We start from the raw sequence: 14,662 nt of genomic DNA, 5'->3' as shown, positions 1-14,662 counted from the left end.
CTGAGAAAAGTAGGTTCTGTGTATTGGTAATATCCGAGGTCTTGTTCTCCCAGCTGCTGGTAATGCAATCTCCTCCTCCCCGCAGCCTTCTAGTTGCTAGGATCTTCTTGTATTAAGTGTCTGGTTCTTCACCCCCAGCTGGCTGGGTGCCACCTGGCTGAGACTTCAAGCAGAAGAGATATTTACAATGACTCATTTGTTATTAGAGCTTAGAAAGGTCTCTTTACATAGGACAAGAAGGTCTGAAAAGTTTTCTTAGTTTTCTTGGCGTAATGTGACAGCTGCCTTTCCCTGGCAGGAACAAAATTTGGAATTTGCTCAAATGCGCAGTGCTCTTCAAAATATTGTGGTTTGTGCAAAAGACTTTAGCTCCTTTATAAACGGCAAGAAGCCATAATTTCTTTATTATAAGCAATATATTTTTAATTTGGGGATATCCATGAAATTGCAGAGTAGCTACAAGGAGTTGATTTACTTTTTTGTTCCTGATATCAATTTCCTTTTTGCAGCATTTACAAATTAAAGGTTCCAAATTTAATCACAAAAATTCACAATCTTATATCTTTATTTGCTCCAATCCTCTCTTAAGAAAAAAAAAAAAAGGCTCTAAAAAGCATCTTTTCTAAAAGGCCAGATTCTATTATGCATCACAGTTCTACAACTTCAAATTATAACAGTGCAGAATGAATTAGAAGCGTTTAAAAACAATTAAAAAACCCTCTGGCTGATGCTGGTTTTGCAGTGCAGAAGCCAGCACTTGCAACAAAATATTCAGGGACATGATTAAGTGAGTCCCTATTCACCAAAGCACTTCCATTTGTTTAACACCAGGAGAGTTTCAACCCCATCAAAAAACAATGGGAGACTTATTTAACGGCCAAGACTAGAGGGTCAGAGCCATGAGAAAGGTTGAGACAGTTACTGACTCAGAGAAGCAATCCTGTGCCACACGATCCCGTTATTTGCGAGGCGATGAGATATAATTCCTCTAAAATTCTGTATTAGGAAAATTACCTACTGAAGTATTGGAAGGTAGCAGGTAGCTGAAGACAGGTGAGCTACTCGGCCTGTGCGGAAATTTGGGTATGATGATGTCGTTCATTTCATCTCTTACAGAAATGATTTCTAAGATACACATCCCAGAAGCATTTAATTCTAAGGCAACTTTTGCCTTCGTGTTTAAAAATATTCTTGAGGCAGATAGGTCCGACTGAAATTAAACTGTCAAATAATGTGTCAGTAGTAACAGGATGGGGGTGGACATGTATTCACCCATACTGAGATGCAGAAACCTCCTTTGTGAAATGTGGCATGTGTGTAATGTTGTGGAGGAGTGCTGCATAACAGTTCAGAAAACAGAGAAGTATTTATCCCGTTTACTTACAATGGGAGTTTTAGATTTTTGGCAGGAATGAATGTGACTCTTGGAAAGGTACAAACTGTAGGAATGTGTGTTACACAGCCTATTTTTCTTGTTCTGAAATGATTTATTTTTATTTTTTATGTCCTTCAGAAAAATCATGGATGGAAAGGCCCCAAAGGTCTTCCTTTTGCTCCAAGTCAGCATCAGCTTTGTCTGCCCTTCTGGTTTGTCTAACTTGTTCTGAAAACTGAGATACTACAGCCTTATTACTAGTTTTCAAATATCCCTAATCCTTACTGTTTATCTTAAATACCCTTTATTGTACTAAAACCCCTTAATGCTTGTTCTGTATGAAGATGGGTAAGAGTATATTCCTTCCTCCAAAGATAAACTTTTGATATATTTTAGAAAACTAAAGACTGTCACTGATTCCTTTCAACTGCCGTCTTTCTTCTAAGCACTGTTTAGCTTTTTTGATCTTCTTTTTTATGCCACGTTTTATAGACCTCTCCTGGTCCTGGTTTTAGACCGTCTCTGATGGGCATCCAAAATTACTCTGATTCTGGTCAGAGTAGAGGCCTTACAAATGCCAAAACGACTGCCAGGAGTATGTCAGGTGTCTGATATATTAGAAGATACCTGTTTGGTAGTCATATGATTTAAAACAAAGGAAAACAGAAAACAAAACTCTGATGAGTGTCACAAGAAAGCTGTTGGCATGACCATGAAAGTAGTCGTACAGAGCATATCACATTACAGTGATCTAGCCTGTGTGGGGTTTTTTGTTTTGTTTTGGTGTAACAAAAGACACAGGAGTTGCCTCAATTAATTCATTAATTCCTTTTTGAACAGAGCATCTCTTAAGGAAACAAAAATACAGGCATCTAATAATGTGAAACTGGTACTACCAAAAAAAAAAAAAAAAAAAACCCTACAATTTACATTGCCTTAGCTGTCAGAAACTGGAACTTGCTGTTCCTTTGTCTGCAAGATAGATGAATCAATAGATAATCAGATTTCACTTTCTCATACTGATGCTTATCAAAAATGATCAAATCACATCCTGACCTTCCTTTAGAATTGTTTAATCTCCTGCTGCCACTTACAGGACAGCACGTCGTTCAGTTCCTTAATTATTATATCATTCTTCCCTGAATCCTTTCTCTGGTGTATTAGCTTTTTGAATTTTAAATACGAGCTATAAACACAAGCTTCCAGTTGCAGTTGCAGCAGTGCCAAAAGCAGAGGTTAATAAATCCATAAAATCCATACTCTTCTCAGCTTATGGTGTAAGCACATCACTGACGGTGAGTGCTCATCTCCTTAGCTACTACATCAGCTAAATTTTATTGCTTTTGAGAACAGAGTCCCTGCTCTAGCAGAACAGTTTGCATCCCAGGTTTCCCAGGTCTGCCCTAATGCTAATAAATACTAATACTAATAAATAATAGTGGGTTTTTTTAGAGCTTTTAAGTTTCTGCTTGTCTTTATCAACTTTCTGTTTTGAACATTATATGTCCGTATATACTATATATACACTTTGAATCTTTTTTTTCCAACCTGGCAGTTTTTCTATGGTTTTAAGCATTTATTTTATGAAATGCATAAAATATAAATTAACCTTAAGATTTATTCATTTGCATCTCTTTAAATGATTTTCATGGTTTGCCCTGTAGTTGTTTACAATTCTGCAAAAATGTTCCTATATTCACAGAAAATGCAAACGCATGTTTAATCTTTATGCCTAAGCATCGTAAGAGATTTTCCTTGTAATGCACATATGATAGAAGAGGACCATCATGTATGCAGCTTGAAACACAGAAGTTACAACTACTTTTGCTTAGAAAAGCTATTGCTCTTAAGAGGTGTTTGAAGAAAGAGATCTTAGCTTAGGCCTATGCTCTCAGGGGGATTTCTTTTTTTCTCTTTTATTTGTGTTTGTTTTTTTTTTCCCTCTCTTCATTGTGTGTTTTCTGTAACTAGGTCACGGAGACAGAAAGAACTAATGATCCCCTGTATCTTTCTATAGTTAGTGTTTCTTTAAAAATCTTGTCCTAGTCTAATGCTTAAGATACTCTTTGGAGATTGCACAGTCTGACCTTGAAGCTATCTGGTAGGAGGCCCCTTCCTGCGTGACTTGTTATCTGTGGCTTTATCTGTATTTCTACTCTCACTATATGAAAGCAGTCTTTCTTAATGTTAAAAAACAACATCTTGCCATCATCATCTTCCAAGAGATGCTTGAGAAACCAAGTTTAGACTGTGAATTCCCAACCTCATGCAATAATGCCTTTCTCAGATCTGTAAAGAAAAGCTAAATATGCGTAAGAAAAATGTTAGGAGTCCTTTCCGTCTTTGGTATTCTTTATTGACTCTTCTGGACAGTTACTTTTTTTTGGGGGGGCGGGGCAGGGAAGGGAGGGAGGAGCACTTTTTGGATAGGAAATTAGTGTACAAAACACAGTATTATGAGTTCTTATTTCAAATTACTCTCCTGACTCCCCTGCAGGGACTTCCTTTCTGTGTGCACATGAGGAACTGATATCTACCATAAGTAACTCCAGCTTTTTTTTCCTATTTGTTATATTTATTATAGAGATTTTATATATGTGCGTGTGTGGGGGTGTATGTCTAAAAAGCTCAGTAATCCTCTTAGCGTTGTCTCTTCCTCCTTTATTTAATAAGAATCCTAGTTATTAATAAATAGAAATAAAATAGACAACTGAACGACAACTAGTAGTTAATATTAAAATATGAATCAACAGGCTTATTAGGCTTAGAAAGACATTGATATTTCTATTAACTTCACCAGAAGAGAGCTCTTTACAAGTATTTTTCAAATGGTTCCTACTGTTTTTCCTGTGTAGATTAGTAGGATTTAGATTTGTGTACAGATTTAACAGATTCTACATTTAAGGAATATAGTTTTTACGTGAAGAATGACTGAAAATAAATAATTTTCAAAATCTCTCTAAACCCTTTACTCAAAAGATAGGTGAATTCTGCTTTTCAGGAAAAACTCACACATTTTTGTGTTCATTAGAAGAATAGTCTTGTTTAGGGCCATTTTATTTTCTGTTTCTGTACAATAAAGTTGCTAACTTCTCTCTCAGCAATTATCTAGAGTCTTCAAGACCTATGTCTTGAAGGAGATAGAAGGTGTTTGTGGAAGCGGAGTTATAAAAAGCGAGATTGAGCTTAGATCTCTCTTTTTTGGTATTTAAATCGAGTCACATTTCTGTTTTTTAATTACTTTCTTTAAAAAATCTAGTTTAAAAAAAGACATGCTTAGCCTCAGGAGACTCAGCTGCAAATACAGAAGTCAGTTTTTAAAACATACCTTACACTTGAACAGTTTTATTTTGACAGTTTACATTCTCGAACAGCCTAATGAGGATTTTCTCTGTTTTTGTCCAGCAGCTTTGGCTGAATGTAAGCAGTTTATTAGCAGGGCAATTTGTGACAAGATCAGAGGTATCTGTGCTGTGTCTGGTTGTGGAATGAAATCTGTGACTAACTAAGACTCCCAGATTGGTGTAACACGCAGAGATAGCTAAAACACATCTGGTGACAGAGACTCTTACAGGAAGCTGAAGTCTTTCTTAAAATAATGTATGGAAGTGATTCCTAAATTGTTTTCTTTATAAATGAGGAGTTTGTTTTTCCAGGTGTAGTATACGTAGTATATGGCAGAGCTTTAGTAAAACCGTAGCATAAGGAGCAATGTGTACTTGTGAGCAAGGAACCTATTAGTCACTGTCTTAAATCTCCCCTCTATTTTTTTTTTTTTTGATTAAAGAAGCTAGAACAAATATTTTTGTTAGTGATTCGTCACCCTCCTGCTTACTGCCTTAAAGGAAGGAAAATTTCTGCTTAGGTTCTCGGCCTCCTTAGTGGGAGCATCCTCTGCCTGCTGTTCCTGAGGCAGCTGCACAAGCGGATGCCTGTCACTGGTGCTGCCCTGGACACGCTTTTCTCCCAAACAGCTTACAGAAGGCCCCATAATTTGGTATTTGGGTGAGCAGTGTTGAACTGTAGACTGAACTTGTGCGGGTGCCTTTCCGCTGTGGTCCCATGTCACTTTGGACAGAGAGCCCTGGCAGTGATGGCCGTGGGCTAGCACACCTCGCTCCTGGACGCTAGGTACATCCAAGGTAGAGAGGGTGCCAACCTTGCCGCTCTCCTCAGGCTCTGTCTGCTGAATGGAGCCTGAAGAGGGAGAATATTACAATATGTCTTCCACTTATGCTTTCACTACTGGTTAAAAGTGCCAATATGTACACGTAAGCAATTGTAATTCTGCTTATACTGAAAAAATATCAAGCATTTGCTAATTTAGAAGTATTAGGTGATCCTTTCCAATTTAATTGTTTAATAAAATGGGAGATTTTTAACCTTAAGTCCAGTTATATAGCATTATAAATTGAAAAGGTAGCACATATATATATAATTTACAAAATATAAAGTTTAAGAACAATTAAAAATGTAAACTACCAAATAACTTAGTTGACCATTTTAAATTCGCCTTAATATGATGTCTTTCTAATGCAAGTCGACCAGTCTGCTCTTTATAAACGTTCACAAGATAGCATGTATTTCTTAAGGAGTTTTGACTGAGATTGCCAAAGCAATAAATGAAAAATAGTCTATGAGAATAATGTAGAACTTTGTCAAGGGCTGCGTTATTTCAAAATTTCTTCTTAATGGGATAGAGGGAGGAGGTTGCCTAAGGCAGAGCATCACATACTATAGTACATACAGATGACATGAAAGACGGGGAAAGAATCAATAAAAAGAGCTAAGGACGGAGCTTCCCAAGCATTGGTTATAATAATGTTTGAATGTCCCTTCCCCTGTCCTTTCAATGAAAAACAAATGTAGTCTTTTTAATTGAAATGGAGAAAATAAGATAATAGTGTCTTGTTGTAGTACAAATAGAGTTACTTCAATTATGTTAACAGTGTCTTTCTTTTGGGGAAAAGTCTTATTATTTATTTGCGTGAAAGAATGAGAGAAAACGTAGCCTGCACCTTTCTTAAACTCATTAAAGCAGCACTGCTAAGAATCTGGCTGTGCAGAGTACCTCTGATTTTACTAAAGTTTTCAGTAGTTACACTAGTAAAAGCTAGCATCCATTTTGAGCCATGTTTGTGATGTGTCCGCGCTGCTTTCTGTTTCCTGTCGGGCAAAAGAATCCAGCTCTGGAAAAATGCCCTTAGTATAATTAAGAAGCCCTCATTTTGAGCATGTGCCCATGTCTTTTGTTGCTTGACTATGGGAGAACTGGGATTTTATAACGTTTGTATACCAGTGGCTGAAGTAAGGCAGTATGCATTCAGTGTGTTTGGCAGTGAGCAACTGGAGAGCCCGCAGGCACACACTGCACAGGGAGGCCTAGGTAGCAAGAGCGCGGCCTTGTTTACGCCGCAAAGGAAGTGACTCCTTCCCTGCACCGTCCCAAGGAACAACCTGTGCCGAGAGGCACTCGACAGGGTTGCTCTGAGGTTGGGCTCTGCAAAATAACCATGCCAGCAGGCCACTCAAACAGATGTTTCTGTGGAGGAGCTCAGCTGTACTTTTCCTCTGTGGTTGTTATTGTGGGCCATTCCATAGCTGGGACCTGCAAAAAATAAATAAATTCTAGTTTTGTGGCTGTTCAAGTAAATATGTGCAGGCAGAGTACTTTGTTCTTGATCCATGAGATATGAAGCAATCTGATTTACCAACCACGGCAGTAAACAGAATTGGGAAAAGTTATTATGTGCATATTTGTGGTCTAAATAATTATTGTTTACAGTATGTAATAATACAAATTTTGCTCCTTCCTGAAGTCTCACTTGGAAAGGCTTATTAAATGCTATGCTATAGCTATCTAATTGTGCTTTATAGAACATATAATTAGTTAACGATTGTAGTAGGAAAGGAGTAAAAAGAAGAATAAAAATCTGTGTAATAAAATCAGCATTATATAGGGAATGATGCTGGCCTTATTAAAGCATTTAGCGAAGCAGCTTATTGAATGTTGAAATGTTACACATGTTTGAAGTTGTATCTACGCTCTCATCTTATTTTATTTACTAGTTTAGACTCAGGCATTTGCCTGAAATCATACAGGCTTTTTAGTTGTTTAATTGCATGCTTCGTGGTCTGTTTTGGACCAAGCCAAATGACACCCTTGCAGACCATGCTCAGGCAATGTCTGGGGCCTGGAGTGTGTCAGCGACTGCTTAAATAGGCAGTGGGAATATAGACATCTTGTTTCTGGGGCAAAGAATTGAGCCGTAGGACAGTGAGCCACTTGGTGCCACTAAGCCTCATGTCTGGAGAGATGTTCCCAGCTTGTTTCGTAGAGACAACGTTTAAAACATCTCTTTTTCACTTAGCTAAAACTTCTAATACTTTCTTCAGGAAAGCACTGGCAAAAAGAAAGCAAGGAGCCATACTGCTGTTCCCGTCCAAAACTTTATTCTTTGGAAACATGGCTCCTCACGGTATCCTTAAGGATCACCTTTAATGTCTTTTTCCATTTTTTGTTTATGCAAGCCTTTCCTGCACATCTGTTCTAAGTGTATTTTCCTTGCTCTGTTCACTCGTCTTCTGCTGCTTCCAGAACAATTCTAGGTTTCTTCTCTTGCTGCTTTTCCTTTCCAGTGTGAGCCCTTCTTTGTTCTTCAGTCATTTGTTGGACTTTCTGTATGTGTGACAAGTAGGCTTGGCCTAGGACCTTCCTGTGCATGTCTACTGCGACACAAGCAGTGTCAGGATGGTTGAGTGACTGTTCAGCTTACATGGGACTTGCTTTTTTTTTTGGCACAACTGACTGTCCGTGGAAAAGGACAAAAAAAGAAGGAAAGAAAAGCAGTGGACAGGTATTGCCTATCCTTGTTATTTGGCTACCTGCCATCTCCATCTCTCCCTTGGTTGCTGCTGCAGTCCCACTGCTATATCCCTGTTGCACGACCAGAGTGCGAACTCTGCTTCTACTCCAGATTTGTGCTAAATTGTAGGAATTAGTGGTACACATGAAGAAAGTCTTGGCATTAAATACTACTTCTGAAGCTTTTTATAGCAAAACTGCAGAGCCTTCTGCAGAGTATTTTATTTGTGCCTGAAGGAAGGACTATTGTTTTGATTAGAACTTTGCATTGAGGAAATAGGGCCTTTTAAAAATCTCTCATAATACTGATTCTGAAGATAGCAGTGGCTGCAGTCGACAAGATGTAGTCAGTCCTCTGCCAAAAATTCTTGGTGCTTTTCAGTATCATGAATTAGCTGTGTTGTAACCTCTGCAGAGAAAGGAAATCCTGACATCTAAAAATAAAATGCATTGTTATTTTAAGAATGTATGTTTCAATTTGATTAATATTGTTTCAAGAGTTTCATACATTTATCTTTATTTAAGACAGTTGAATCAAAGTAAAACTTTGTTTGATTTTTTTGTGCGTGTTTTTGTGTCTTTTTTTTTTTTTTTAAGTGTCAACAAACATTGTGTGATTCAACTTCTCCACATGCTGCGAAGACATTGTTTAGTCCAAGTCCTTATGTGTTCTGGATTGTTATCTCTGTGCTCTGGAAAAACTTCCGGAATGTTTTATCAAGGTCCTTGCTGCTGTTTAGTATTCAATATTCAAGAACAAGGCTTGCAAAATTGTAACTAATTTAGATGGAAAAAATAGCTATTTAGTTAAAAAGATATGGTTCAATTTAAGGACAATGTTTTAAAAAATGATCAAAGGTGATGTTGAAAATGGGAAGTATCTTTAGAAGAAATGCTCAAAAATGAGAAGTACTAACATATATTTATATATATACAGAACAAAGAGGATCTTTCAGAGTGTCTCAATTGTTTTGCACCCCTAGCAATGAGAGGGCATCTACCTAGTCTGTTACAACCATGTGATAATTTAAGTATTTTGAAAGGAGTATTTTTGCTAAATTATCACAAAAGCATGACTTTCTGCTATTGGTTTACATTAGTATTTACACTGGAAGCAGCATCAGCGTTTATAATACATGTTTTCCAGATTCTCCAGGGAACGTCCTTTCTCTGAAAGAAATTTGCTTCTCAGCAGTTTTTTTTTCAATTGAGATATCTACTGTGATAATCTCCCAAATATATAATTATTACACCAAACTGATAAGAGAAGTGTACTTATATTAGACAGTCTCAACTTTCCTTTTGATTAATTGTTTTAGAAATTGTACTTCGCTAAAGCAAAGAGGAAGACTGAATTTTTTCTTCTGTTCAAATAATTATGTATATGACTAAAACTATTGCAAATTTCCCAGTTCATATCGGAAACATGTACTATCATACTAATTTTTAGATATACCAGATCTTTTAAAGTTCTGTAGTAAATACTGCATACTGCATTTACTGCAAATGGTAAGAAAACCATTTGATGGCCAGAACTGGAAAGAGATTTAAACAGAATCTATTTTTCATTATTTTGTGATTAGAATAATCAATAAGATAGCACAATTGTAAAATGCTGTATAGCTTGACATGGGACTTTATGTATATGGACATGCCTTGTTGAAAGTATTGATTAATACAGTGGCTACTGGGAGAATAAATGAATTACTGAAAGGTTCTTGTTATTAATATTTAATATGAGTCTGCAAGATTTTTTTAATGTCATTGAAGTCTTTTTAACTGAATATTCAGAATTTGCATAGTCATTTGGCTTTTAGGTAGTTATTGATGAAGACTTTCATTTTTTTTTCTTTAGATATCTACATTTGCTAAGGGTAAAAGTATTTGAATTATTCCTTTTATTGTGATATCTGCTGAGCCTCTTCTTGCCCTGTGCTTATGTATAATCTACTGCCTTTCCAGAGCACCCACAAACTGGTCAATACAAGATTACTGTTTGAGATCCTGACCAGGATTTTTTTGTCTGAAAAAGCTATTTGGCTTTTTTGAAGTACAATTGTTGGAGAAAAGCTAACTGATATTTTAGAGGAAAGAAAAAAAAAAAAAAAAAAAAAGGCACCTCACTTTAATCTGCTTGCAGATGACTTCAAGTGCTCATGTTGTTTCCTGTTTCTACCACAAAAGCTGCTGCAATATGATCCAAAACATGTCTTAAATAAATGTGCAGTCAGTAATTTAAGTAATTTTAAGGATCAGTGTTTGGAATAAAATCTGTTCTGTTTCTCTCAGATATACATATTTAATGTAGTAACTTTGCAGTACATTCAAGGAGGAGTTATTGACATAATGTGAGACAAGCATCAGTGAAGTGTAAAGAGTGAGAATGATGAAAAACGATGTTTAAGTCTCTTTTTTTTAGAAATAAACCTCTCTAATATAATCACATCTATTGAACCACATTCCTTAAATTCACTAACAAATTACTACAACATTATCTTCTTTTAAAACTTTTTTTAGAAGTTACTATAAAGAGATGCACAATTCTACTATGCCCATTTCATTTCTTGCGGAGATATAATTTGTAAAAGTAGTAGTAAAGTAGTATTCATTGCCTATGAATGATAACTGCAGCTATATTCTATGGATATTAATCATTCAAAAGCTAATAAACTAACAGAATTAGAGTATCCATAATCAAACAACAAAATGAGTTATATTCATAATTTTAATCATTATCAGCAAAAGTAATTGAAATCCAACTCGTTAATAGGGTTTTTTTCCATTTTAAAATTGACAAATAATAAGTGACTTAGTGATCCAGAACGCTGTATTCTCAGATTTTTTTAAATGTTAAACAACCACTGTCTTCCATCCATGAATGCTTCTTTTTAAACAAAGATAATGTTTAAGTTAGTTTTCCTTCTGAAACTCTCTGAAATCAACTGGACTCTACTGCAGCACAAGTTTTCATGTGTATGAGTGCTCTTTTAAACTAATGCCTGAAATCTGTTATCATGTAGATTTATATGCATGTGCTTTATATAAAAGTAGTCACATTGATCAGTCATCACGGTATAAGTCAATTCAAAGCAGAATTCAGGTCTTCCTCGAAGTTCTAGGCCAGGTGAACAAAGTGCTTATTTACTGTCAGGATTTTGTCTTTTCATTGGAGTGATGGATTGGAGTTCATTTTTTAAATGTTACTATCAGTATTACTAAAAAAATATATATACTTATGCCATACTTCGGCAATCTGTAAGAACTGTTAAATAGTGTCATCCCTGCAAAGCTTTTTTTGTATCTAGCATAATTCCCTGTCATATACTCCTTTTTTGCTTTACATTTAGTGATCCTTATTTTATGTCCCATGGAGAGGAGAAACAGATTATTTCTTGCTATTTGCACCAGTCTACGATAGGGACTCTGTGTATCTAGGCTAAATCTTACTTTCTGTGATTAAAATGTTTTCTAATACTTCTAATAAACTTATACTTCTCTGAAGAGTTGACCTCTCTTGTTAAGTAACAAACTTGAAAGTGTACCTTTGGAAAAGAGAAATAAGACTCCTAAATGTTTCACTATTATTTGCATGCAAGATATTGTCTCCAGTGGTAATTCCATTCCATTTTTTAGATGGTAACTAGAAGAATAATAGTGCTTTCTTTTGATTTTTTTTTTGAAAAATTTTCATTAAAATACACATTTTCCAAAATCTTAGTGTTTAATTTGAATCAATTTTTCTGCAGTCTTGGGTGTCTTCAGGAATCTTTCCTTAAAATGAATATTTTTGTGTGTGTTTTTAAATGTCTTAAAGCATGTTGTACAATATTTCTTCCTTCTTATTTGGGAAATCATAAATAAATAACATCTAAATTGGGGTTAGACTTGTATTAAGATAGATATTTTATAAATTATGAAACTAGAAAACAGCATTGTTTGTAGAGGATTAAAAAATGCATTAAGTATCTAATTAGTCTCATTAAAAAAGAACATGTACTCTTCTGCTGATGTGTTTGTTCAAACAGTGCACAACTTTCATTAATAATTTAAGACCCGTGATCCCTTGGTTGGCAGTGTTGTCACATGAATGTACCTGATCAGCCATTTATTCTCATGTGCTGTCATGGGAGTCTTTTTCACTAATTCTTTTATGCTGTTTGCTCTTCTCCTCCAAAAGCTCTCTTTTTAAACTGTATGTGTTTGCAATAAGTCTTTCTGATTTTTCTAAATTTCCAAATACAGTTTTAGTACATTCACTCATGAATCTACATATCATTTACAATTTTTTTGCAGAAAGTTTTTTTTGTGGTCTTGAAAAAACAAAACAAAAGACAGCATCCCTTAACCACCTTGTTTCTTGAAAGATTTTACAGTACCTAAAATTATTCTTCAGTGTAAAATTAGCCTACATGTAATTAGCTTATAGGTAGTTTGACATATATATATTTCTTTTTGTCTTGTAGTTGGCAAAAATAAGTGCTATTTTTTTATGTTTTAGTACTAAGCAATGTGGCTGCTTTTTGTTTACTTTTGTTTGTGCATGTCAACATTACTGTTGGCAGGAATAAGCTTAGCTGAGGGAATATCTTTGCCACAGTTGCAACAGTTGGTCCTTACACAATGTTTTATTTGGAGAATCACACTATCAAAATGGCTTTCTTGGCATGAGAATAGTGTATCTGGGGAGAACTAACTTGAACCCGGAAGATAATTCTTATATATAATTTACCAAAATATTTTGGAATTGAGTTTATCTGTGCAAAATATAATGGATTTATTACATGTGTTCGTATAAACGTATAGTTTGAAGTATCGTTTTATATAGAAAATGATTTTTTTACGTAGAAAAAGTAGAGATAATTTGAAAACTGCGAGTTGAGTGAGAATAAAAAGGAAGACTAAACGAACAATTTAAGTCATAATGAACTTGGAGGAATATGCCTGAAATCTGGTGGAATCCAGTGTATTCAGTTCCTCTACCTCTATTTTGAAAGTTACCTTTAGTTTTTCATTGCTTCTGCGTGAGCGCATTCGCTTGGGTGCCTGCAGTGTAGCTCTTGGTGCTTGTACCACCCGCTTTTCCATCTCCCAGGCTATCCTGGTATCTGTCTCACTGAGGAGGCTATTGCAGTTCAGGTTACCTCTCCACTAGAAAGCTTTGAATCTGTCCCACTACAGCTTAAAGTAAAGCAAATTTCTTTAAAATTTCGAGCAACTCTTTCAAATCTGTGGCATGAATGTAGCTTATTCTTGAACAAGAAAAGTGCTTTTGGCTCTAGTATGAGTAGTTTATTACTTCAGTGAGATTTCAAACCTTTGTACCCTCCAAAATCAAGCCTCTTTGGCATTATTTGGCATTATTTGGCTTATCTTGGAGTTTTAGCTCTGAATATATATGGTATCTTAAGTATGTAATACTTGAAATATTTATCCTCATGCTTGTGACTATACAGAAAAAAATGTCATCTAGATTATTTTGCCTTTGCTCAGGTAACTGTCCCATCTACAAGAACATTCTTTAGGAATTTTGTTTTCTCCCTTAGGTGAAAATGACTTTTTTTACAATATGCCTAGGAGCTGATTCAACTATACTCATATAGAAATTACTCATATGTCTTCTGGACTGCAGGGCTGTGTATATATATATATATATATATATATATATAAAATATATACACAGAATCATAGGTTAATGTAGGTTAAAGGGAACGTCCAAAGGTCATATAGTCTAATCCCCTCTCCAAGCAGGTCAAGTTAGATCAGGTAGCCCAGGAACTTGTCTTTAAAAAAGTATTAGCAGTGATTAAGAAAATGCACATATTTCACTCTGATCTCGTTATTATTCAGAGGAATAAAGGAACAAAGGCAAAAGAGCTTACCTGAGAGGGTGAAAAAAGCCATTTCCAGAATACTTTCATATATACATTTATAACTATACTGTCATATATAGAAAAATATTTATCTTGGTACATTATAGGTTAGTTCTGATGTCAGGAATTGTCTAATCTCCCAGAATATTGATTATATTAATTGTATTTTACATTATGTATTTTACTGTATAGTAAACTTTTATGGTTTTATATTTGCAGTTTCCTGAATGCGGTTTCTATGGAATGTATGACAAAATTCTGCTCTTTCGCCATGACCCTACCTCTGAAAACATTCTCCAGTTGGTAAAATCAGCTACAGATATCCAGGAAGGAGACTTAGTCGAAGTTGTCCTGTCAGGTAAATAAAAAGAAAAAAAAAGTCTGTCATGCTTTTACAACTGCAAACATCCATCATATATTGTCACACTTAGACTCCAAGGAAATGGAATATTTGCTTGTATGGATTTATATTGGGTCAAAATCTTTCTCAGATATCTAAGTGGCATATAGTATTTCAGTTGGTAGTTTATACTTCTGTTTATCTGTGTGGTC

At 35.4% G+C, this 14,662-nt stretch overlaps 1 protein-coding gene across 1 annotated transcript in view; it reads left to right on the top strand.

Annotated features, from left to right (window-relative positions):
- PRKD1 (protein kinase D1) overlaps window positions 1-14,662 on the top strand; it is a 114,126-nt gene that overhangs the window by 46,389 nt on the left and 53,075 nt on the right. Inside the window, exon 2 of the mRNA XM_088529200.1 lies at window positions 14,330-14,468. Within this exon, the coding sequence (XP_088385326.1) occupies window positions 14,330-14,468 (139 nt within the window). The remainder of the gene's footprint in view (window positions 1-14,329; window positions 14,469-14,662) is intronic.

The sequence above is a fragment of the Tinamus guttatus genome, unplaced genomic scaffold, assembly GCF_059628265.1.
Source record: "Tinamus guttatus ecotype Peru unplaced genomic scaffold, ASM5962826v1 Tinamus_guttatus_pri_ptg000327l, whole genome shotgun sequence".
NCBI lineage: Eukaryota > Metazoa > Chordata > Aves > Tinamiformes > Tinamidae > Tinamus > Tinamus guttatus.
The sequence above is the reverse complement of the archived record's forward strand: the minus strand, read 5'-3'. Positions and strand labels throughout refer to the sequence as shown.